The 26095-nt window shown below is 44.0% G+C and overlaps 1 protein-coding gene across 1 annotated transcript in view; it reads right to left on the bottom strand.

Moving 5' to 3' along the window:
• Positions 1 to 26095, bottom strand: part of MGAT5B (alpha-1,6-mannosylglycoprotein 6-beta-N-acetylglucosaminyltransferase B) — a 130824-nt gene that overhangs the window by 78154 nt on the left and 26575 nt on the right. Inside the window, exon 3 of the mRNA XM_040435824.1 lies at positions 14152 to 14264. Within this exon, the coding sequence (XP_040291758.1) occupies positions 14152 to 14264 (113 nt within the window). The remainder of the gene's footprint in view (positions 1 to 14151; positions 14265 to 26095) is intronic.

Genomic DNA, 26095 nt, shown 5'->3' on the forward strand with positions numbered 1-26095 from the left:
GTGGCGCAGTGCGCCCCCCCAACACCCCAGTATAATAAACATTTGCGCAGTGCGCCCCCCCTCAATATAATAAACATTGGTGGCGCAGTGCGCCCCCCCAACACCCCGGTATAATAAACATTGGTGGCGCAGTGCGCCCCCCCAACACCCCAGTATAATAAACATTGGCGCAGTGCGCCCCCCCTCAATATAATAAACATTGGTGGCGCAGTGCGCCCCCCCTCAATATAATAAACATTGGTGGCGCAGTGCGCCCCCCCTCAATATAATAAACATTGGTGGCGCAGTGCGCCCCCCCTCAATATAATAAACATTGGTGGCGCAGTGCGCCCCCCCTCAATATAATAAACATTGGTGGCGCAGTGGGCAGTGCCAATGAGGGTTAAAAAATAAAAAAATAATTAACTCACCTCCTCCAATTGATCGTCTTCTGTTCTTTCTTCATGACCTGTCAAAGGACCTGTGGTGACATCACTGTGCTCATCACATGATACATCACATGATCCATCACCATGGTAATGGGTCATGTGATGAGCTCAGTGACGTCACCACAGGTCCTGAAGAAAGACCGGCAGCTACGCGATCAACTGGAGGAGGTGAGTTAATTTTTTTAAATTATTTTTTAACCCTCATTGGCACTTCCCACTGAGCCACCAATGTTTCTTATACTGGGGGGGGGGCGCACTGTGCCACCAACGTTTCTTATACTAGGGGGGGCGCACTGAGCCACCAATTATGTTTCTTATGCTGGGGTGTTTGGGGGGGGGGGCGCACTGTGCCACCAACGTTTCTTATACAAATACAGGAGGCGGGTGCCGGAATCAAATAGCCGGCACCCGACCTCTGTGACAGGGAGCTGCGATCAGCGGCAGTTAACCCCTCAGGTACCGCACCTGAAGGGTTAACTCAACTGCAGCTGATCGCAGCTCCCTGTCACAGAGGTCGGGTGCCGGCTATTTGATTCCGGCACCCGCCTCCTGTATTTGTATTCAGGTCAGTTTTCTTCATTGGTGGCGCAGTGGCCACAGCCCCTCCCCTCCTCCTCCTGTCTCTCTTCTTATTGGCAGCGGCGGGGGCAGCAGGCAGGTCAGACAGGGGAGGGGGAGATGGAGGGGGCACCCCGAGGGAGAACACAAGTACAGCCTCGCCTGCCGCAGATTACATTGCGAGCTGTCGGCCGCCCAGCGCCCCTGTTACTATGGCGCCCTGTGCGGCCGCACAGCCCGCACACCCCAAAGGCCGGCCCTGTAGAGGACTGACAGGAGGGCCAGCAGTGTTAAAAAAATAAATATTTCAACCAGCACCTGGATCTGAATACTTTTCTCATTGCAAGTAATTAAAAATGTGGTTTAGCCACTGAGTTATTCAATAAAACGTATTTGTATAGCACCACCTGCTGTTTGTTCTTTTCCTTATTTCTCCATCCACCTTAGGAACATGGCTGAGGTCAGAGGTGCACCTAGCCTTTCTGCTGCCTGAGGCGAAAAACTGAAATGGACCCCACCACCCCCATCCCATGCCAATTTCTTAACCTAACCCTTCCCTTTAGCACATGGCCCTTTGGCTGCCGCTCTCTTGCCCCTACCTGGTGCTGCCTGAGGGGATTGCCTCACCTGGCCTCATTGGTGTGCACCCCTGGCTGAGGTGGTCTCACATACTCAGTCCTATCCCTCAACTGCCACCAGCTGGATTTTTTTGTAGAAGATGTGACAGCTACAGGGAGGGAGTTGCATCAAAAAGGACATGCTCCTTGAGCAAGGACACACCTCCTGAGAAAGGACACACCCTCTGAGCTGCCAGCTAGACATAAATCTAACAGAGCAATTGGAGCAATGAATGAGGAGATCTATGGATCAATGTGAGGTCCAGGGCTGGTTCTAGCTTTGTTAGAAAGAGATCGTCATGAGTCATGTACTATATGATGTCTCATTTCCATATTATATATTATGAAATTGGCACTCTATAATAAGAAATGCATTTGCTATACTTTGCTATGGCGCCCCACGAATTTTAGTTTCACCTCTGGCGTGTGGTTCAGCGTTTCAGGTAATGTTGGATTCTGCCTCGTCACAAAAATAGCCATAAAACTAGCATATGCAGCGCTGTAACGAAGTTGAGAGGTGACCATGCACATTAGACTAAGACTGGGTTCAGCAGCCCATGGCACTCCAGCTGCTGCGAAACTACAACTCCCTGCATGCACATTTGCTTGGCTGTTCTTGTATCTCCCATAGAAGTGAATGGAGTATGCTAGGAGTTGTAGTTTCAGAACAGCTGGAGTGCCGGAGGTTGCTGGTCCCTGAACTAAGATAAGCCAAACCCTACAGCTGGCCATGTAATGTATATTTGATGTTCGTCCGAAATTATGCAACATGTCTGATCCTTTGTTCCCAAGGGATAAATGCGACCACAGAGATTACTGGCAGAGGCTTACGCCTCACCATTCGTGCAGAACACATGCACACTTGGCCAATCCGAGCATTCATGTGTATGGGGGGGGGGGATCAATGTAATCTTGAAAATATTAGCATATATTTCCTGGCATGGCCAGAAAACAAAATATGCAAGACCTTCTCACTGGATCAGGGGCTGTTTGCCCTGATCTGATATATCTTCAGGCTATTTGTACAGCGGCATCTGGAATCGACAGAGGAACATATGGTACTGTCATAAAGATGGAAGGACCTTTCCATTATTTACTGCCGGTTACATCATGTTTATAAAAAGAAAATGGCTGCACACCATTATACATACAAACAGTAGAGCTAAGAAATGGGGGTCATTCTAAATAAAAGTGGTATGATACCTACTATAAATGAGTTAATGGAAGCTCTTAGCGCACATATCTGATCAAACGTGTGTCGGGCCCATCTACCAGGCGTCAAGGTGGCTTCCGCAGATGGGTCCCTAACACTAGTATACTGCCTCTCTTTGGACTTACCTAAGCCTACAATATTCAGGGCAGTGTAGGAACCAGCTCCATACGTACTCTGCCAAAAAGTCCCAGGTAGATGGGCGTGTCCAGTCTAAAAGAGGCGCTACCCTCAATATATACTACAAGAGAATCTAGATTAGAGCCTTCAGAATCACAGGTGCATATCCATGAAGCAAACATGATTATAAAAAGAAAATGGCTGCACACCCTTATACATACAAACAATAGAGCTAAGAAATGGGGACCATTCTAAATAAAAGAGCTTCCATTGTCTCATTTATAGTAGGTATTATACCACTTTATTTAGAATGGTCCCCATTTCTTAGCTCTATTGTTTGTATGTATAAGGTCCCTTGCAGACGAGCGTGTCCGGATAAGGTGCGGATGCGTTGCGGGTGCGTTGCAGGAAAATGCGCGATTTTCCCGCGCGAGTGCAAAACATTGTAATGCGTTTTGCACGCGAGTGAGAAAAATCTGCATGTTTGGTACCCAAACCCGAACTTCTTCACAGAAGTTTGCGTTCAGTGTTGTGTAGATTGTATTATTTCCCCTTATAACATGGTTATAAGAGAAAATAATAGCATTCTTAATACAGAATGCATAGTACAATAAGGCTGGAGGGGTTAAAAAAAATAAAAAAAATTATTTAACTCACCTTAATCCACTTGCTCGCGCAGCCCGGCTTCTCTTCTGTCTTCTTCTTTGAGGAATAGGACCTTTGATGACGTCACTGCGCTCATCACATGGTCCATCACATAATCCATCACCATGGTGATAGATCATGTGCTGGACCATGTGATGAGCGCAGTGACGTCATCAAAGGTCCTTTTCCTGTGCACAGCAAAGATGAAGACAGAAGAGATGCCGGGCTGCGCGAGCAAGTGGATTAAGGTGAGTTAAATTTTTTATTTTTTATTTTTTAACCCCTCCAACCCTATTGTACTATGCATTCTGTATTAAGAATGCTATTATTTTCCCTTATAACCATGTTATAAGGGAAAATAATAATGATCGGGTCTCCATCCCTATCGTCTCCTAGCAACGATGCGTGAAAATCGCACCGCATCCGCACTTGCTTGCGGATGCTTGCGATTCTCACGCAGCCCCATTCACTTCTATGGGGCCTGCGTTGCGTGAAAAACACATAATATAGAACATGCTGCGATTTTCATGTAACGCACAAGTGATGCGTGAAAACCAACGCTCATCTGCACAGCCCCATAGAATTGAATGGGTCCGGATTCAGTGCGGGTGCAATGTGTTCACCTCACGCATTGCATCCGCGTGGAAATCTCGCCCGTGTGTAAGGGGCCTAATGGTGTGCAGCCATTTTCTTTTTATAATAATGTTTGCTTCATGGATATGCACCTGTGATTTCTGAAGGTTCTAGTCTAAATCTTCTTGTAGGTTAAATCATGTGTTATACAGATTCCGCATATTACACAGATTATCATTATTCCTGTGCTTTTCCTTTCTAACTCTTCAGTGTTGAAAGGGGAATTTCACGTTAGTAACTACTTGCATCCCCCATGTACTTACAATTCTGGAACATTTATTCTTATGGTTCTATGCTGCACCATTCCTTTATTATTCCTGTTAAAGATTAATGATAGCAATTTGCAATGAAGGTCCAGATGGGTGTCCCCGGTTGGAAGTGTGTCCCTACACAATCTGACACTGGCAGCACTGATTGGATAGTGTCAGATTGTGCAGGGACACCCCCCCCCCCCCCCCGGAACTGGTAACACCCGGCTGGACCTTTATTGCAGACTGCTGGCAATTCATAACCTTCTGCAGGAATAATAAAGGAATGGCACAACATAGAGACATAGGAATAAATGCTCCAGAATTATTATTACATGGGGAACGCAAGTCGTTACTGCAACAGACATGTCAGGGGAGGTGACAAGTCCCCTTCAAAGGGATATCTAACAAATAAGGCTTATTTATTGTTGTACTGTAAGGGTATTTTTAAGCACTGCTTGGTTCTGTCTCCTTTAATTCTGTTTAATACTCTGTGTAATATTTTACAAGTTTTCCTTGCAATGAAGTGGGTTAGAGATAGTACCCATCCCCCATTGTGCTGATAAGAACACATTCCTGCGTAATTTGGATTCGACCAGGTACTTCATCCGAGTTAGGATGTGAGTATTGATTTGCCCTATCTCTTGTACACCCTGGGGTGTCAGTCATGTGTTATAACATGATAGACAGCCTTGGGTTATAGCATGGCCGACCTGATCCCTACCCCACATTTAGGCTAGTGATGATTATTTACTTTTTATTATTCTGCATGTGATTTGTTTGTGTTATCGTATATCTAATCACTTAGTAAATATATTCATTCACTTAGCTGCGTAAGCTTATTCATTCTCAAATCTTTTAAATTCATGATATACAGCTTGTATATCTCAGTTTCAAGATCTTGCCTTAGAGTCATTTTATGTGAACCCTCTCTGTTCTCTTCCAGAGGGTTACAATCCATCAGGGTCATGTGATGGTCACACTTACACAGGTTCACAGATTGCTATAAGGGCACCTCTGATAAGAGTAGTATAGTTGTAATGACGAGCCATGCGGCAGAGTGATCATCACATGACCAGGACAGATTATCATCGTGGAAAAGGGTAAGTCTACAATTCACTATCACTATCACTATCAGTGATCTTTAAAGCCATAAGAAATTAAGCTTTAATTTGTGAAACTGGAATATCATTTTAAGATAAATAATAATATTAAATCACCCGTGGGTGATATGAGACAAGAAAGCGCTGGATGACACAGTCAAAACAATTAGTCCTCTTGAGTGAGTGCTGTTCGTCCGCACTAGTATAATAGAACGGTTGGCACACAGAAGTTTATGGCAGTGAAAAAGGTATTGTAGGTGTTAGTCCTGGAATGTCAGAATTACTATTAGTAGTGATATTAGTATTGCCTTGATTTACCTTTTCTCTGATCCAAAGTGATTCCTGGATTGGTGGTCCGCTGTGAGTGTCGCTATTGGTAGGAAGTTGCTGATGCTGTTCTTTTTATGAATCGCGGCGTCTTCCTAGCTCACCTACCAGCAGCCGCGCGGCTCCGGCCGGAAGCACGCGCAGCGCGAGGGAGCTTGTGTGTCTGTTGCCCGGGAAACCGCTAATGGTGACGTCACCAAGCAAAGTACAGGGGCCTCCGTAGGACAAAAAGATTGCCTACGCGTTTCGGAGCCTATCGGGCTCCTTCGTCAGGGTTAATCCATTAGATGTGCCTAGGTGGTTTGAATAGCTCCTCCGGTTCCCATGGCAACAGGTAAACAAAGATCTTGCAGCAACGGGAATGTCAGTGTATTTCCATATATTAAATATTCTGGATGCGACTTATTTCGGCAAGTTTATTTAGCTGTTTATTCCAATGTTAGTGGGTGAGATAAGGAGATTATGGATAAAATCGGGTGAGAAATGGCAACTGTAATCTCTTGATCTGCCTAGAAAGCCCATTGGGTACGTTTTTTTGGGTTGTACTTTATTATTGAAATGCAAACAATTCTATTTCTTGATTTAATCCTATTGGGGCCAGACTGTTGCATCTGAATATCCATTTACTTTCTGTTCTAGACATGGCTTTGATATAATCACCTCCCCTCTTATCTTCCTTAACACTTTCAATGCCCCCAAAAAAGGATCCTGGGAATTTTCCTTGATGGAATTCTGTATAATGACGTGATAATGGGTGATTGTCTGATTTTTTGTTTATATTGTTGATATGTTCCCTTATTCTCACCCTAAGTTCTCTTTTGGTTCGTCCAACATATATTTTATTACATGGACATTTAATATAATAAATGACTCCTTTCGTATGACAAGTGATATAGTCCTTGATTGTGTATTTGCCCTGTTGGGTGTCTATTTGGAATATGGGTTTGACTTGGTGCTTCACAGTTTTACAGTTATTACATAGTCTGCAGGGGAAAAAAACCTTTTTATTGCGTGTTCTGCAATTCACTGTATCTTTTTTAATGGAGGGAGCCACCAAATTAGCCAGGTTTGGGGCTTTTTTGAAAATAAATGTAGGGTTATTGGGGATCCTGTCACCAATGGTCTTGTCATATTTTAGGATGTCCCAGTGTTTGTATATAATCCTCTTAAAATCCTCTTAATTCCTCTGGACAGCTGCCATCTACCTATTTGGCTAAATAACATACCTTACAGTCAGTACATACGTGCACGAAGAAACTGTACCACTGAGACCCACTATGAAGAGGAAGTTGAGATATTAAATGCTAAATTCACTGAAAAGGGCTACGAATTAAAATCACTTATTCCTATTATTGGAGCAGTAAAAGACCTGGATCGGAACATCTTATTAAAGGACAAAATATTAAATAAAAATAATAAAAACGATCCGGAGGATCCCAAAGTGATTAAAGTCCCTATTATCACAACCTATAGTATAGGGGTGAACAATTTTAAGAGGATTATATACAAACACTGGGACATCCTAAAATATGACAAGACCATTGGTGACAGGATCCCCAATAACCCTACATTTATTTTCAAAAAAGCCCCAAACCTGGCTAATTTGGTGGCTCCCTCCATTAAAAAAGATACAGTGAATTGCAGAACACGTATTAAAAAGGGTTTTTTCCCCTGCAGACTATGTAATAACTGTAAAACTGTGAAGCACCAAGTCAAACCCATATTCCAAATAGACACCCAACAGGGCAAATACACAATCAAGGACTATATCACTTGTCATACGAAAGGAGTCATTTATTATATTAAATGTCCATGTAATAAAATATATGTTGGACGAACCAAAAGAGAACTTAGGGTGAGAATAAGGGAACATATCAACAATATAAACAAAAAATCTGACAGTCACCCATTATCACGTCATTATACAGAATTCCATCAAGGAAAATTCCCAGGATCCTTTTTTGGGGGCATTGAAAGAGTTAAGGAAGATAAGAGGGGAGGTGATTATATCAAAGCCATGTCTAGAACAGAAAGTAAATGGATATTCAGATGCAACAGTCTGGCCCCAATAGGATTAAATCAAGAAATATAATTGTTTGCATTTCAATAATAAAGTACAACCCAAAAAAACGTACCCAATGGACTTTCTAGGCAGATCAAGAGATTACAGTTGCTATTTCTCACCCGATTTTATCCATAATCTCCTTATCTCACCCACTAACATTGGAATAAACATCTAAATAAACTTGCCGAAATAAGTCGCATCCAGAATATTTAATATATGGAAATACACTGACATTCCCGTTGCTGCAAGATCTTTGTTTACCTGTTGCCATGGGAACCGGAGGAGCTATTTAAACCACCTAGGCACAACTAATGGATTAACCCTGACGAAGGAGCCCGATAGGCTCCGAAACGCGTAGGTAATCTTTTTGTCCTACAGAGGCCCCTGTACTTTGCTTGGTGACGTCACCATTAGCGGTTTCCCGGGCAACAGACACACAAGCTCCCTCGCGCTGCGCGTGCTTCCGGCCGGAGCCGCGCGGCTCCTGGTAGGTGAGCTAGGAAGACGCCGCGATTCATAAAAAGAACAGCATCAGCAACTTCCTACCAATAGCGACACTCACAGCGGACCACCAATCCAGGAATCACTTTGGATCAGAGAAAAGGTAAATCAAGGCAATACTAACATCACTACTAATAGTAATTCTGACATTCCAGGACTAACACCTACAATACCTTTTTCACTGCCATAAACTTCTGTGTGCCAACCGTTCTATTATACTAGTGCGGACGAACAGCACTCACTCAAGAGGACTAATTGTTTTGACTGTGTCATCCAGCGCTTTCTTGTCTCATATCACCCACGGGTGATTTAATATTATTATTTATATTTATCTGAGGAGAACAATAGCTCCTTTTCAGCCACTCAGCAGCGGGATCTGCTTCATAAGGTAGATTTACAAAGCCTAACAACAGGAGCGCAGGGGGGGCTCTATATAATTCATTTTAAGATAGAATTAAGGGGGCTTGTGAACTAGGAATGCTTTGTCAAAAGCCCCTCCACTATTGTAACACAGCTATTTTTATATATATATATATATATATATATATATATATATATACACACTCACCTAAAGAATTATTAGGAACACCATACTAATACGGTGTTGGACCCCCTTTTGCCTTCAGAACTGCCTTAATTCTACGTGGCATTGATTCAACAAGGTGCTGATAGCATTCTTTAGAAATGTTGGCCCATATTGATAGGATAGCATCTTGCAGTTGATGGAGATTTGAGGGATGCACATCCAGGGCACGAAGCTCCCGTTCCACCACATCCCAAAGATGCTCTATTGGGTTGAGATCTGGTGACTGTGGGGGCCATTTTAGTACAGTGAACTCATTGTCATGTTCAAGAAATCAATTTGAAATGATTCGAGCTTTGTGACATGGTGCATTATCCTGCTGGAAGTAGCCATCAGCGGATGGGTACATGTTCTCATTCTGTTTACGCCAAATTCGGACTCTACCATTTGAATGTCTCAACAGAAATCGAGACTAATCAGACCAGGCAACATTTTTCCAGTCTTCAACAGTCCAATTTTGGTGAGCTCGTGCAAATTGTAGCCTCTTTTTCCTATTTGTAGTGGAGATGAGTGGTACCCGGTGGGGTCTTCTGCTGTTGTAGCCCATCCGCCTCAAGGTTGTGCGTGTTGTGGCTTCACAAATGCTTTGCTGCATACCTCGGTTGTAACGAGTGGTTATTTCAGTCAATGTTGCTCTTCTATCAGCTTGAATCAGTCGGCCCATTCTCCTCTGACCTCTAGCATCCACAAGGCATTTTTGCCCACAGGACTGCCGCATACTGGATGTTTTTCCCTTTTCACACCATTCTTTGTAAACCCTAGAAATGGTTGTGCGTGAAAATCCCAGTAACTGAGCAGATTGTGAAATACTCAGACCGGCCCGTCTGGCACCAACAACCATGCCACGCTCAAAATTGCTTAAATCACCTTTCTTTCCCATTCTGACATTCAGTTTGGAGTTCAGGAGATTGTCTTGACCAGGACCACCCCCCTAAATGCATTGAAGCAACTGCCATGTGATTGGTTGACTAGATAATTGCATTAATGAGAAATAGAACAGGTGTTCCTAATAATTCTTTAGGTGAGTGTATATATATATATATATATATATATATATATATATGTATACATACAGTACATACATTTATATGTAGTTTAATGACTGCATGTTACTCATTTTGGGCTAGAAATGACTACTGAAAGCTATAGACAGGTATTCCTTCATCTGGGGCAAGTAAAAATAATTTATTAAAAATATTCAGCTGTTTCTGATATACAGTCTGTTAACTGTTAACTCAGTCTGTTAATAAGCTGTCACTTTGTGTTTTTTTTTAATCCCGTTATCTGATGACTCATGTGTAGCTATTATCCCTAAACTCCTGACCTCATAAACACTTACCGTATTTAAGCCATATTCTTATTATTTTGACAGGATTCAAAGAAAACAGAAAGTGACAGCTTGGAAATAGACAGATTTTTTAACCCCTGTTAATCAGAAACAGCTGAACATTTTTCATAAATTATTTTTAGCCTTTAATACTTGCCCCCAGATGAAGGAATATCTAGCTATAGCTTTCAGTAGTCATCCAAACTTATGGACATCCATTAATGTCATCTCAAAATTCCCCTTTTATACTCCCAGTTATCACCCTTTTCACTTTCCACCTTATACTCCCATTTAGGCCTCATGCACACGGCCGTATGTATTTTGCGGTCCACAAAAAACGGATCCGCAAAAAATACGGATGATGTCCATGTGCATTCCGTATCCCATTGAAATGAATGGTTCCATATACGGTCTGCAAAAAAAAAACGGAACAGACACAGAAAGAAAATACGTTCATGTGCGTGAGGCCTTAGTATTTCTTTCTTTAAGATCCCATCGTTTCCACCTAACTTCCCCATTGCACATCACACGCTATATGTCTCCCAGTGCTGTGTTATTATGTCCGTGCAATGCTTTGTCTGCAATCACACATTTCCAACCTCTCCCTGCAGCCTGAAAATTGCTGTAATTTGGCTGTTCAATTCTTCTAACAAAAACAAACTTTTGGATATTTGCCCTAACATTAAAATCATACACAGCAACAACAATTTTACACCAGCTACGTCCTAGTGGGATTGGCAATGCAATTTCATGCTCACAAATTTTTATGATTGTTTTTTATGACATGCAGAAAAATAGTTATGCTGGTTCCGTTTCTTTATAGCACTGTTACTGGCGAGATATGTACACTAAATATACCTAGTGATCAATACAATCTACACAGAAAGTGTATACCCGCACTCACACACACGTGTCACACAAATCATCTTACTCTTCTATATTAACCTCATATCTTTGTATTTTGCTATAGAGCTTGTGTTGCTTTTGTTGTTGCTTTTGCTATTGTTTTAATATTTACTCTCATTTATTACTTTTTTATTGTTTTAGGCTGGGTTATATGTCCATTTTTTTAAAATTATCCACCACACATATGATTTTTAATACTCAGTGCGGTCCGTACGTCTATAGACCTGACGACCACTTAAGAGAATTGTTTCCAATACTTTCCATTACCATGTTCCATAAGACATGGACCGAAATAGTGCATGCCCTGAATTTCTCTGCATGATCTCTTGATCCAAGTGGAAAATTAGAGCTGTGAATTGCTCTATTTACTCATATCGGTGTGTCTGCCGTCCATGTGCATAGCATACAGATTGAAAATGTATCCAGCTGAATCAGGCCTGTTGTGCTGATACCGTATGTCTTATATGAAAATGATATGTTTATTTAGTACATTCTGCCTGGGTTTGGGTTGATATCCCATTCCTCCAACTTACAGGGAACCAAGAGAGCTGGAGACGCCTAGTATTTTCCTATCTGCATTTTCTGGAGACGTCATCCTCATGTGGTCCTCTATAAAGCGACATTTCCTCTGATGGATCTTGTTATAACAAGCTCCAAAGAAGGCAAACCAGGAACACCTTTGAAAACCTTAAGAACATAGGACTCCAGGCACCAGGAATGAAACATAATTTCATACCTGGAAGTTCACTTTACTTTTCACCTTTTAACTTCATGTCCTTTTTGGGACCAATATTCTGTGTTGATTCATTTTTTATTATACCTTTATGGTGCTTGGGGCTCCTTTTTATGATACAGAGCTTCAGACTTAAAAGGGCTGTCCAGGATTTTGATATTGATTTGCCTGTCCTCAGCATGGGCCATCAATATCATATCTGCAGAGGTCTGACACCCCGAAAACTAAACTGCCTTGTGCACTGTGTAGTGGACAAAGCTGGTAACTGCAACATTGCTCCGACTGAAGCTGGCATCAGGGCTACAAGGTCTGTGGAGTGGAGGTGCAGGGTGTCAGGGTTCCCGTAGATCTGATATTGATTGCCTATCCTGAAGAAATCCTGGACAACCTCTTAAAATCATGCAATTATAGTTGCCTAAAGCCACCACTGGGGAAGCTAACAAGCTACCTGCATTGTGTTTAATCACTTTAAAGTATATCTGTATACAGGAAGCTCCCTCTAGTGGTGGCTGAAAGCAGTCAGAATGTTATCATTTAAAGGGAACCTGTCACCAGGATTTACCCCTATAATCTGTTGCCAGTACCTTGAAAAGACATCAAAAGGTATTTCAAAATATAAATATATATATATATATATATATATATATATTTTTTTTTTTTTTAAATATATTTATATATCAAATGAATTCTGAACAACTACTGCATCGTATGCTAATTACTGCTCAAATGTACATTGGGCAGATCTGGACCATCTAGGATTTTTGTTGAAACTACACTACCTTTAAATGATATGGATATCGCCTTCATCCACACGCTGCACTAAAGTGTATGCGATAGAACAGAGAACCAGTGCATGTATGGGCAGAGTATTCATTTCTGTGCATGCGCCAGTTCTGGACTCACTATGTTATATTTTCCTTTTGCGGCAGCGGCTGAACTGCTGTGGTGACCCCAAAGTGTGCTCGGGACCGGCAAACATACAAAACAAAAGAGATGACTGCCCACACAAGGGCACACACGCTACACATGGCCGTCTTTCTGCTCTACTGCGTAAGCGTGAGCTTTAGTGCAGACTGTTAATTAAAGGGCAGGGGGCTGGCTTAGCAAAGTTTCAACTGGACTCCTAGATCATCCGGATATGTCTATGGAACAATTGAGCAGTCATCAAAATAGTTTTTCAAACTGTCTTTTTGCAAGATATGGTTGCAGCGGTTTATACGGGTAACTTGTGGTGACAGGTTCTCTTTTATGTCTATGCAGAAGCTTTGTACTGGAAAAAATAGAGCTCTGATATAAAGATATAATAAGAAATTAATCAGCATTAAATATTTAGGTAAAACAACATTTAATTGTGTTCAGGGGTGCACATTCGCTTTAAATGGTTATTTCAATAACATAGGGAATAACTGTTAGGTCAGTGGGATCCTGTCCCGATCCACCCTTACGAATGGAGCACCAGTCAAGCATGCACTCTCCAATTATCTCTATAGGACTGCCGGATATAGCAGAATACAGTGCTCAGCTATCTCCGAGAGTCCCATAGAGTTTGAATAGAGCAGCAGTGAACTGGCTCCATTCACACAAGGGACATGGGACTCATGTTCTAACAGATCTAACAAATCCAACGGACAGTGGATAACTTGTTGTAACTGGAATACAATTTGGGGGTCATTTACTAATCTGAAATACGCCTAAATTTAGTGCATTTCTGGCGCAACAGTTAGTTGCACGGCTATCTGCAAATTTTCCCCGCTCATGCCTGGTCTAAAATTGTGGTCATGGCATGGGCGGGGAAGGGCCGGCAGGCCCTTTTCATTCATCATTTTCTACGCCTGTTTCAGGCGTAGGAAATGTTCTAAATGTAAGACCGCTCGGAAGCTGTCTTACATTTAGAACTGGCGCTGGATGAGCTGAACTTATGGAGAGGCCGGCGCCTCTTCATAACTTCGGCGGATCTACCACCAGCTACTGGCCTTTATTAAGACCCGCGTCTAAAACGCCGGTCTTAATAAATGTGCCACTAAATGTTTATTCAACAATATTATTTCTCTCTTAATCTGATTATTATTTCCCTTCAGCCATTATAACCATTACCCTCTAGGGCTTATCTTGGATCACAGTCGCATGCTCTATTATATAGGACTAACCTTCTGTCCTGATGGTAAATGGAGAATCTGCTAGCCGCTTGGCTGAAAACTGTCCACCAAGTGAGGTCATCAGGAAGCAAAGGGTAAAAAATCCGATCCCCAGGACGAAAATCCTATAGGTCAAGAATGAGAGGTAATTTATGAAATATATGCCAGAATGAACATGAGTTAGGGTGCCCATACACAATGCAAGTACAGGGCAGTAGTGTGCCACACAGTTTTCGATTCTGCAGGTCAAGCAGATTTCTCCACCTGTACTGTACAAGCCATTCTGATGAAAACCAAATTGGATTTGCCGCGTGGTTCTCGACCATGTATCATGTAGGAGAAAGACCAGCATTTCAATTATGTGCTCAATTTACTCACTTGGCTTTCTAAGGAGTCTGTTAACACCCCCAAGGCTTATGAAGTGCGTACCACATGAATAATAGTGCTCCCGCTGAGTCCTGATCGGTGAGGAGTGGACATTGAGAGGACTTCTGAACATGTGCTCCAGAGTCCTCTCCATTATGTGCACAACATTCATCAAAAATGTATTTACACCAACAACCAATATGTAAATATTCTATGTATATTTATTTATTATTTTCAATGAACTATGGATGGATGGATGATTTTATGGACATCATTTTTTGAAGTCACCTCATGTATTCTACTTCCTGTTGTGGCTTTTTAACTTCCTGTTTGTTTGGACTTTCACCATGGCAGAAAGTGCCTCCTAACTCTCACTGTCAGACAGTCACTGCGACCAGAGAGAGCTCTCCTGTAGTGACTCAGAGCACCACATAATGCAGTGCTCTTCTGTCAGCATCTTTATCTAGGCCTATCAAGTGAACAATAGCTCATCTTTCCCTCACAGCAGCTGTAAACTGACAATAGATATAGGAGATCTTATATTTTCTCTTGACTGCTACAGAAGGACAATATTAGGCACTTATAGGGTTTTTCCTATATATTGTTACTGATGACTTATCCTCTGGATAGGTCATTAGTATCTGATCGGTGGGGGTCCGACATCCAGGACCCCCGCCGATCAGCTGTTTGAGAAGGCACCGATGCTTGCAGTAGTGCCACAGCCTTCTCGCAGCTCTCCTTAGGGCATCACGTTCATCAGTCACATGGCCTAGGCGCAGTTCAGCCCCATAGAAGTGAATAGGGCTGAGCTACGATACCAAGCACATCCACTTTCAAGTGGACAGCGCTGTGCTTAGTGAGCAAAGAGAAGGCCGCGGCGCTACTGTGAGCCCTGATGCCTTGTTAAACAGCTGACTGGCGGGGTTCCCAAGTGTCGTAACCCCACCGATCAGATACTGATGACCTATCCTCAGGAAAAAATATCTAAGAAAACCCATTTTCCTTTTCAGTGGCATTGTAATGCCAAAATGAAATAGAAAAAAAAAGCCAAAACTTAAAAAAAAAAAATTCTATGAGTAGTGAGTTTTAAAAAATACCCCTTTCTGATGAAAGTGTCCGTTTAATGTGAACCTTTCAGGTGAATTCTGTTGCCTTCTCTGAGAGCAGGGTATGATTACTCTGACCACTGAGGATGATTGACAGCTCTCCCTGTATCAGTGTGTATAGAGAGAAAGCTGTCAATCATCCTGTGTAGACAGAGTATTCAGGAATCTCGCTGTCTCTTAGGAGTCCTGCCAGGAATTACTCTGAAATTCTGATCCAAATAACATAATATAATCCTACATATGACAGAGCTCAGCTCTCCCTCTATCACAGGCAGTTGCAAAACTACAACTTCCAGCATGCCCAAACAGCCTACAGCAGGGCATTGTGGGAGTTGTAGTTTTACAACAGCTGGAGGGCCGCAGGTTGAGCATGCCTGCTCTATCATAACCTGCTCTCAGACTGGGAAGCAGAAATCACCCAACAAGGTCCCTGTAAACTATGATTTTATATAGAGCTTTATATAGATTTATAATGTCATGCATTCTCCTTGCCACAAACAGACAAAGCTATTATTTGTCAGATGCCGAGTTTCTGATTAGATGATCGCTACAATTGTGGCACTGCCTCAGCACCGCATTAGTCAATATTTGTCTTTCACTTTTTTTCCCTATGGAGAGGTGTATTAAAAAGATTTAATGATTAACCTCTGTTTAGCTGTAGAAGGCCTACATATAGTACTAGAAGGGAAGAATCAGTACTAAAGCAATTAAAGTGGTTACCCAAGATCCATATGCCTGGGCCCCTCACAGAGGCTGCACTTAGCTCGCTCCCCGGCACCCGCGTCTCTCCTGATGTCAGCACGGCCACCGCTACATCTCCCCGTCATACGGCGACAGGGGCAGCCAATAGCAGGCCGTGGGTGAGGCTAGGGAGGCTTGTTCCTGTCGCAGCCTGCAATTAGCTGGCCCCCCCCGACGCTGGATGTTTTAATCCGCGCGATGGGGAGATGCATCGACGTGCGGGCGCCAGAAGCGATGCGGGTGCCGGGGAGCAAGGTAAGTACAAGGTAAGTGACGGGCCCAGGCATATGGGGGGGCATTATAGATCTTGGATAACTCCTTTAAATGTTTTATCAGAAAATGACATATAGCTCATATTTTTATTACAATCACAGTTTTTAAAAGCATTTTGATGGTGTTTTTGTATGACTACATACAATTCCTGAAATATTCAAATTTTTACACCGGCCGCTAGAGCAGACAAAATAAGCTGATATTTCTCGTCTCATGTAGCTCATTTGTCAGCTTTGCTGTACAGATTGGGACAGGACAAGGAGAGCCATCTCATTATCATCAATGGATTGACAAATTTATAACAGCTCTACTGTATAGATGGAAGTCTAGATAAGGTAAGACAGTAATACTAGACACATAGATAAGGCTCTGTATGCAGCCATTCCTGTGTCTCTACAATCTTTCTTGAGACATATCAGTCTATTGACACCTTACTTTTATCATAGTTGGCATATAGCACACACCCTGCTGCACAGTGTATCACACGTGTCAACTTTTCACATATGTTGTCTGATAGTAAACAGAATTTTGGGGGGCACTGACACACCTCTTTTCTTAGACCACACCCAATTTTCATAGGCTATATCCTATTTTGTGACATGCCTCACCCCTTCATTGCACACTTGGTTGCTGGGGATGATTCTGCTGACACTCCATCGTGGCACCACACACAGTTATTCTTGGAGCCTGGGAGATTTTCCAGCTCTTTCAGGAGTCTAGGAGGTCTCCCTTTTTCGGAGAGGCTTTTGAACATTCCCATAAGGCTGGCAAGTATGCTGTATATACAGAAGATGCGGGAAAGAAGAGTGTGCCTCCAGTATCGCCACCGCATGGACGTTTTTTTAAATGAAATACATAGTTAAAGGGTTTTCTGAGCGTTTTATACTGATGACCTATCCTCAGTGATCATCGGGGGTCTGATTCCTGGCACCCCTTAATATCAGCTGTTTGAAGAGACCACAACACTCGTGCCGTGGCCACTTTGCACCTTCCTAAGCACAGCGCAGTCCATTGGATAGTGGCTATGCTTGGTATTGAGCTGAACCCAGGTCATGTGACCAATGAACATGACACCGATAGTGATGGACGAACATCGGCCGGGACGGTTCGTGAATGCGATCAAATGTTTGCGAGCTGGGCGTTCGCGGCGGGCCCCATTGGCTTTACCTGAAACCTGAAAAACCTTTAGGTCATATTTGCAGCCACCAAATACTTACTAGAAGTGCACAAATAGTCCCACAACATGGACATACCAGAGGGGGATCATTGGCAAAAATCTGCACAAAAAATATGTATTTTAATCAGGGACCATTTTTATAAATCTTAAAGGGAAACTCTCAAAAATGTGTACTGCTGGAGCCTAGAAATTTTTATTTTAGGCCACAGGGGTACAGACCCTAAAAATTAGGCATTCACCTGACAGAAAAGATCTTGTGATTATGTGGCTGGAGGTACATTAGGCGGTCACTGGCTAAAAATTTTACTGTCGGCCAATACAGGCCACAAAAATTAGGCATTCACCTGACAGAAAAGGCCTTTTATGCCGCTGTATATACATAAGACAAGGACCATTCTTTGTTCTGGGTGGTGGCGAATTTGTCTGGGCTGGCATGAGGAAATTCAATTACCCTCTGTGATGCTGTTAACATGTCCGCCATTTTGTGTTTGTACGGGAGGTCTAAGTACGTTGCCACCCAGTACTGGTCCTTGCCCTTTATGCTTTTTATACGCGGGTCCCTCTTCAAACACTGGAGCATGAACGCCCCCATTTGCACTAAATTGGAAGAGGTAAGGAGCCCTGGCTCCTGCTCATCGCCCAGGAGAATGTCGTCCTTGGTCTCCTCCCCCCAGCCACAGACAACACCAAGGATCCCCGAAAAGTTTAAAGTCCCCCTAAAAGCCTGCTCTTCTTGCTCCTCCTCCTCCTCCTCCCCCAGCCACCATCCTCCTCTGACTCCTCTTCAGACTCCTGCTGACTTGTCTCAGATGGAGTAGCCACCCCCTGGGAATTCATCCAGCATTGCGACTTCCTCATCTTCCAGCTCCTGCTCCTCGACAGCTTGATCAATGACATAATGCAATGCACGCTCCAGAAAGAAGGTGTAAGGTATGATGTCACTGATGGCACCCTGGCTGCGACTGACCAGTTTGGTGATCTTATCAAATGGCAGCAAAAGTCTGAATGCATCTCGCATGAGCAGCCACTGGCGCGGTGAAAAGAAACCAAGATCCCCAGAACCTGTCCTGCTGCAGAGTTCGTACAGGTAGTCGTTAACAGCACGTTGCTGCTGGAGCAGCCTATCAAGCATATACAAAGTGGAGTTCCAGCGTGTCAGGCTGTCACAAATCAGACGGCAAGTGGTGTCGCCGCTGAACGTCAGCAAGGCTAGCCATGGCCGTGTAAGATCTTCTAAAATGGCCAGAAATTTTCCTGGCCTGCCGCAAGATGTCCTGGACCCCGGGGAATTTAGCAACTAATCGCTGCGCGACAAAGTTCAGGATGTGTGTCATGCATGGCACGTGTGTCATTTTGCCTTGTTTCAGGGCGCTCAGCAGATTGGCACCGTTGTCGCACACCACTTTACCAAATGTCAAATTGAGCGGGGCTAGCCACTAATCGGCCTGTGACAGCAGAGCTGAAAGCAGTGCAGGACCAGTGTGGCTCTTGGCTTCCAAGCACAACAGCCGCAGCACAGCATGGCAACGTCTCACCTGGGACCTCGAATAGGTTCTGGGTAGCTTGGGGGGCGCAGCGGAAGAGGCGGTAGCAGTAGGATAGGAGGATTCAGCCGAGGAGAAGACAGAGGATAGAGTAGGAGGAGGAGAAGAAGAGGCAGGCCTGCATGCAATCCTTGGCGGTAACACCAAATCCACACGGGAGCCACGGGTTACATGCTTGACGGCCATCAGAAGGTTCACCCAGTGGGCAGTAAAAAATATGTACCTTCCCTGCCCGTGTTTGCTATTCCAGGTGTCTGCGGTCAGATGTATCTTGGCACCAACACTGTGTGCCAGAGATATATTAACTTGCCGCTAATCATGGCCATATAGTTCAGGAATGCCCTTCTGGGAGAAATATTTCCTTCTGGGGACCTTCCATTGCGGTGTGCCAATGGCCACAAATGTTCTAAAGGCCTCCGAGTCCACCAGTTTATATGGCAGTAATTAGCGGGCTAGTAGTTCTAACAAGCCAGTGGTCAGCCGTTGGACAAGAGGGTTATTTCGGCGTCAACCTTTTACGCTCGAACACTTGGGAAACGGAAGTCTGCCTTCGGCCAGATGAACGGGACGACGGCATGGTTGAAGGTGGAGTGGAGGACAAATGGAAGGAGAGAGGAGAAGGAGAAGAGGCAGGACGTGGAGCACCTGGAGTGTGGCTTTATGGGTTCTGACGGCGTTGCTCCCACTGGGCTCGGTGATGGGAGGCCAGGTGCCTTCTTAAGGCGGTCGTCCCTAGGTGAGTGTTGGGCTTACCGCGACTTATGCTTTGACAGCACAGGCTGCAGAAGGAAACACTATTGTCAGCAGGACACACGTTAAAAAAAAGCCCACACTGCGGAGCCATGTGTTGGCGTCCTGGGAGCGCCAGAAATGACCGTGCATGGTGGATGGCTCGCTCCAGATACATTTGCAGTCTGCCTTTTGCCTCCTGTGCGCTGCGAGCTCTGTCTGCTTCTCCTCCCTCTCTGCTGCTCCGTCTCTCCTTCTGAACTCCCCTCCTCTTCCTCTCTTGTGGGCACCCACAAGAAGTCCATCGACACGTCATCATCGTCACCTTCACCACCACTGACATTTGAGATCTCGGAGTAGGCAGCAACAGCAGGGACCTCCCTCCTTGGGCTGATCTGGGTACTGTCGTCAGACCGCTGGGTGGCGGCCGTTGCTACCTCCTCTTCCTCATCCGATGTCAAGAATGGCTGCGCATCGGTAAGGTCTGGGAAAATAATTCCTCTGACTTGAGTGGAGGGGCTATGGTGGTGGTGGAGGCGGTGTACTTGGGGGTGCACACAGCAGAGAGTGAGGAGGGTGCAGATACAGAGGATGAGGAGGGTGCAGAGGCGGAAGGGTAAGTGAGCCACTCAACCAACTCTCGTGCGCCCTTTGAAGTAATCGCATGCGCCTGCCTGCCTGACTCCTACCACCCCTGCCGAACGGCCTGCCTCTTCCTCTGCCTGTTATTTTCAAAATGACCCTGTGCCTAAGTCCCTACAGAAGAGCAATATTTGTGGAAGCAGGTATATCGCAGGCCTGAAACAATATTTGGTGGAAATAGGTATATTGAACCCCTTAATCAGTATTTTGTGGAAGCAGGTATATTTCAGCACTCAATCAGTATTTTGTGGAAGCAGGTATATCAAACCCCTTAATTAGTATTTTGTGGAAGTAGGTATATCGCAGCCCTTAATCAGTATTTTGTGGAAGCAGGTATATCAAACCCCTTAATCAGTATTTTGTGGAAGCAGGTATATCGCAGCCCTCAATCAGTATTTTGCGGAAACGGGTATATCAAACCCCTTAATCAGTATTTTGTGGAAGCAGGTATATTGCAGCCCTCAATCAGTATTTTGTGGAAGCAGGTATATCAAATGCCTTAATCATTATTTTGTGGAAGCAGGTATATCGCAGGCCTAAATCAATATTTGGTGAAAACAGGTATATTGAACCCCTTAATCAGTATTTTGTGGAAGCAGGTAACGTATTTTTCGCCCTATCAGACGCACCTGCCCATAAGACGCACCTAGATTTTTGAGGAGGAAAATAAGAAAAAAAATATTTTGAACAAAAAGGTGTGCTTTTGGTGGGTTTTGAACTAATGGTGGTCTGTGGATGACACTATTATGGGGAATCTGTTGAGGACACTGTTATGGGGGATCTGTGGGTGACACTGTTATGGGGGATCTGTGGGTGACACTGTTATGGGGGATCTGTGGGTGACACTGTTATGGGGGATCTGTGGGTGACACTGTTATGGGGATCTCTGGATGGCTCTTATTGGGGTCTCTGGATGGCACTGTTATGGAGATCTGTGGATGGCACTGTTATGGAGATCTGTGGATGACACTGTTATGGGGGGATCTGTGGATGACACATATATGTGTCATCCACAGATCCCCTCCATAACAGTGTCCCTGTAGTGTGAATGACCCCCAATACAGGGGGTGGGGGTCGCATCTGGTTTTATAATGACAGCGTGGCCCGTGCAGTGACTGTATTCTACTACACGGGCCCCGCTCACTGTATATACCGTAATGTTATCTAAAATTGTAGGCATTGTTAATATATAAAAATTCTGGGTATCAGCGCCTGTATTACTTACAACAAGAGCTCGGTAGCAGAGAGGAGGTTGGGGGCAGGCCGGGAGGACGGGTGCTGGTAGCGTGAGTCACTACGTCATGCGCCCACGCCACCTGCTTCATTCATAAAGTGGGCGGTGCAGGCGCGTGACGTAGTGACTCACGCTGCCAGCGCCCGTCCTTCCGGCCTGCCTCCTCTCTGCTACCGAGTGCTTGTTGTAAGTAATACAGGCGCTGATTACCCTGAATTTGTATATATTAACAATGCCTACAATTATAGATAAGATTACGGTATATACAGTGAGCGGGGCCCGTGTAGTAGAATACAGTCACTGCACGGGCCCCGCTGTCATTATAAAACCAGATGCCGGCCCCCAGCCCCTCCTCCTTCTCAACTGATACACCCACCGCACGGCATCGCGGCGCGGCGTATCATTGACAGTTCGGCAAAATGCAGCATTCGCCCCATAAGACACACTGCCATTTTCCCCCCACTTTTGGGGAGAAAAAAGTGCGTCTTATAGGGCGAAAAATACGGTATATCGCAGCCCTCAATCAGTATTTTGTGGAAGCAGATATATCAAACCCCTTAATCAGTATTTTGTGGAAGTAGGTATATCGCAGCCCTCAAGCAGTATTTTGTGGAAGCAGGTATAATCAAACACCTTAATCAGTATTTTGTGGAAGGAGGTATATCGCAGCCCTCAATCAGTATTTTGTGGAAGCAGGTATAATCAAACCCCTTAATCAGTATTTTGTGGAAGCAGGTATATCGCAGGCTTCAATCAATATTTGGTGGAAACAGGTATATCGAACCCCTTAATCAGAATTTTGTGGAAGCAGGTATATCGCAGGCCTCAATCAATATTTGGTGGAAACAGGTATATCGAACCCCTTAATCAGTATTTTGTGGAAGCAGGTATATCACACCCCTCAATTATTTTTCTCCACAACTGTTATATTACACCACCCTGTTTATTTGGGGCAACAGGTATATCGCAGCCCTCAATCGGTATTTTGTGGAAGAATTTATATCACACCCCTCAATCTGTTTTTTTTTGGTGCAACAGATATATCACATCCGTTGCAAATAGTTGTTCCAATAGCGCTTGTCCCTCTATATAGCTGCGGTATCGCAGCAGAACCACATGCAACTGTTGCACAATACAAATGCACGATATACTTTCACACCCCTCAGTATATCACACCTATCGATAGCACACCTACAGCCAGGTCCATAAATATTGGGACATCGACACAATTCTAAAATTTTTGACTCTACACACCACCACAATGGATTTGAAATGAAACGAACAAGATGTGCTTTAACTGCTAACTGTCAGCTTTAATTTGAGGGTATTTACATCCAAATCAGGTGAACGGTGTAGGAATTACAACAGTTTGCATATGTGCCTACCACTCGTTAAGGATCCAAAAGTAATGGGACAGAATAATAATCATAAATCAAACTTTCACTTTTTAATACTTGATTGCAAATCCTTTGCAGTCAATTACAGCCTGAAGTCTGGAACGCATAGACATCACCAGACGGTGGGTTTCATCCCTGGTGATGCTCTGCCAGGTCTCTACTGCAACTGTCTTCAGTTCCTGCTTGTTCTTGGGGCATTTTCCCTTCAGTTTTGTCTTCAGCAAGTGAAATGCATGCTCAAACAGATTCAGGTCAGGTGATTGACTTGGCCACTGCATAACATTCTACTTGTTTCCCTTAAAAAAGTCTTTTGTTGCTTTTGCAGTATGCTTTGGGTCATTGTCCATCTGCACTGTGAAGTGCCGTCCAATGAGTTCTGAAGCATTTGGCTGAATATGAGCAGATAAGGCTACTTTCACACTAGCGTTCGGGGCTCCGCTTGTGAGTTCCGTTTGAAGGCTCTCACAAGCGGCCCCGAACGGATCCGTCCAGCCCTAATGCATTCTGAATGGATGCGGATCCGCTCAGAATGCATCAGTCTGGCTCCGTTTGTCCTCCGCTCCGCTCAGCAGGCGGACACCTGAACGCAGCTTGCAGCGTTCAGGTGTCCGCCTGGCCGTGCGGAGGCAAACGGATCCGTCCAGACTTACAATGTAAGTCAATGGGGACGGATCCGTTTTAAGTTGACACAGTATGGCTCAATTTTCAAACGGATCCGTCTCCCATAGACTTTCAATGTAAAGTCAAAACGGATCCGTTTGCATTATCATGAACAAAAAAAAAAAAAAAAAAAAAAAATTTTTTTTTTTTTTTTTTTTTGTTCATGGTAATGCAAACGGATCCGTTCTGAACGGATCTAAGCGTTTGCATTATAGGTGCGGATCCGTCTGGGCACATACCAGACGGATCGGACCTAAACGCAGGTGTGAAAGTAGCCTAATATTGCCCGAAACACTTCAGAATTCATCCTGCTGCTTTTATCAGCAGTCACATCATCAATAAATACAAGACAACCAGTTCCATTGGCAGCCATACATGCCCACGCCATGACACTACCACCACCATGCTTCACTGATGAGGTGGCATGCTAAGGATCATGAGCAGTTCCTTTCCTTCTCCATACTCTTCTCTTCCCATAACTCTGGTACAAGTTGATCTTTGTTTCATCTGTCCATAGGATGTTGTTCCAGAACTGTGAAGGCTTTTTTAGATGTTGTTTGGCGAACTCTAATCTGACCTTCCTGTTTTTGAGGCTCACCGATGGTTTACATCTTGTGGTGAACCCTCTGTATTTACTCTGGTGAAGTCTTCTCTTGATTGTTCACTTTGACACACATACACCTGCCTCCTGGAGAGTGTTCTTGATCTGGCCAACTGTTGTGAAGGGTGTTTTCTTCACTAGGGAAAGAATTCTTCGGTCATCCACCACAGTTATTTTCCATGGTCTTCCGGGTCTTTTGGTGTTGCTGAGCTTACCGTTGCATTCCTTCTTTTTAAGAATGTTGCTAACAGTTGTTTTGGCCACACCTAATGTTTTTGCTATCTCTCTGATGGGTTTGTTTTGTTTTTTTAGCCTAATGATGGCTTGCTTCACTGATAGTGACAGCTCTTTGGATCTCATCTTGAGAGTTGACAGCAACAGATTCCAAATGCAAATAGCACACTTGAAATGAACTCTGGACCTTTTATCACCTCATTGTAATTGGGATAATGAGGGAATAACACACACCTGGCCATGGAACAGCTGAGAAGCCAATTGTCCCATTACTTTTGGCCCCTTAACAAGTGGGAGGCACATATGCAAACTGTTGTAATTCCTACACCGTTCACCTGATTTGGATGTAAATACCCTCGAATTAAAGCTGACAGTCTGCAGTTAAAGCACATCTTGTTTGTTTCATTTCAAATTCATTGTGGAGGTGTATAGAGCCAAAAAAATTACAATTGTGTCAATGTCCCAATATTTATGGATCTGACTGTATACCAGTCCTTAAAAGGACTTTTGTGGCCCTATTAGCTAGTGTTTGGTGTCCCTAGCAGCCTGTCCCTGCTCCACAAAGCAACCTCTCCCTACACTGGCAAAACACAGAATGTAAAATGGCTGCCAGATCGGGTTCTTTGATAGAGTGGGGGTGTGTCCATGTGCTGAAACGTTTCAATTGGCTGTCCTGTCCCACCTGATGGATGTGTCATGGGTCAAAGTTCGGCGCAATGCAAAAGAATATGGCGACGGCGGACATCGCCATATGTTTGCATGTTCGGCGAATCAGGAACGCGCAAAATTCGGGCGAACCGCAAAGCCATCTCTACTCACCGGCGCATCTTCAAACAGCAGATCGGAGGGGGTGCCGGGTGTTGGACCCCCACCCATCAGATACTATTGACATATCCTGAGGGCAGGTTGTCAGTATAAAATACTCGGACAACTCTTACTTTGGACACTCGGACAACTTTAACTTTGCAAAATCATTATTGATTTCCTATTTATGTCATTCTACAGTTTGAATTTAAATATATTTTGTCTGTTTTTGCAAATCCTCAAACTGCTGATTAATATAAGATTTTTTATTCTTCATTTCGACATAATACTGAAATCCATGATTTTGCCGGATTCCAGAGAGCAGTGCATTGTGGGAGTTACATGAACGGAGCTTTTAGGTCACATGATTGACCACTGCATGCACATTAACTGCATAGTGCAACATTTTTGTTGCCTCTTTGATTGTGAATTGTAAAGAACTATATAC

The sequence above is a fragment of the Bufo bufo genome, chromosome 6 (genome assembly GCF_905171765.1).
Source record: "Bufo bufo chromosome 6, aBufBuf1.1, whole genome shotgun sequence".
NCBI lineage: Eukaryota > Metazoa > Chordata > Amphibia > Anura > Bufonidae > Bufo > Bufo bufo.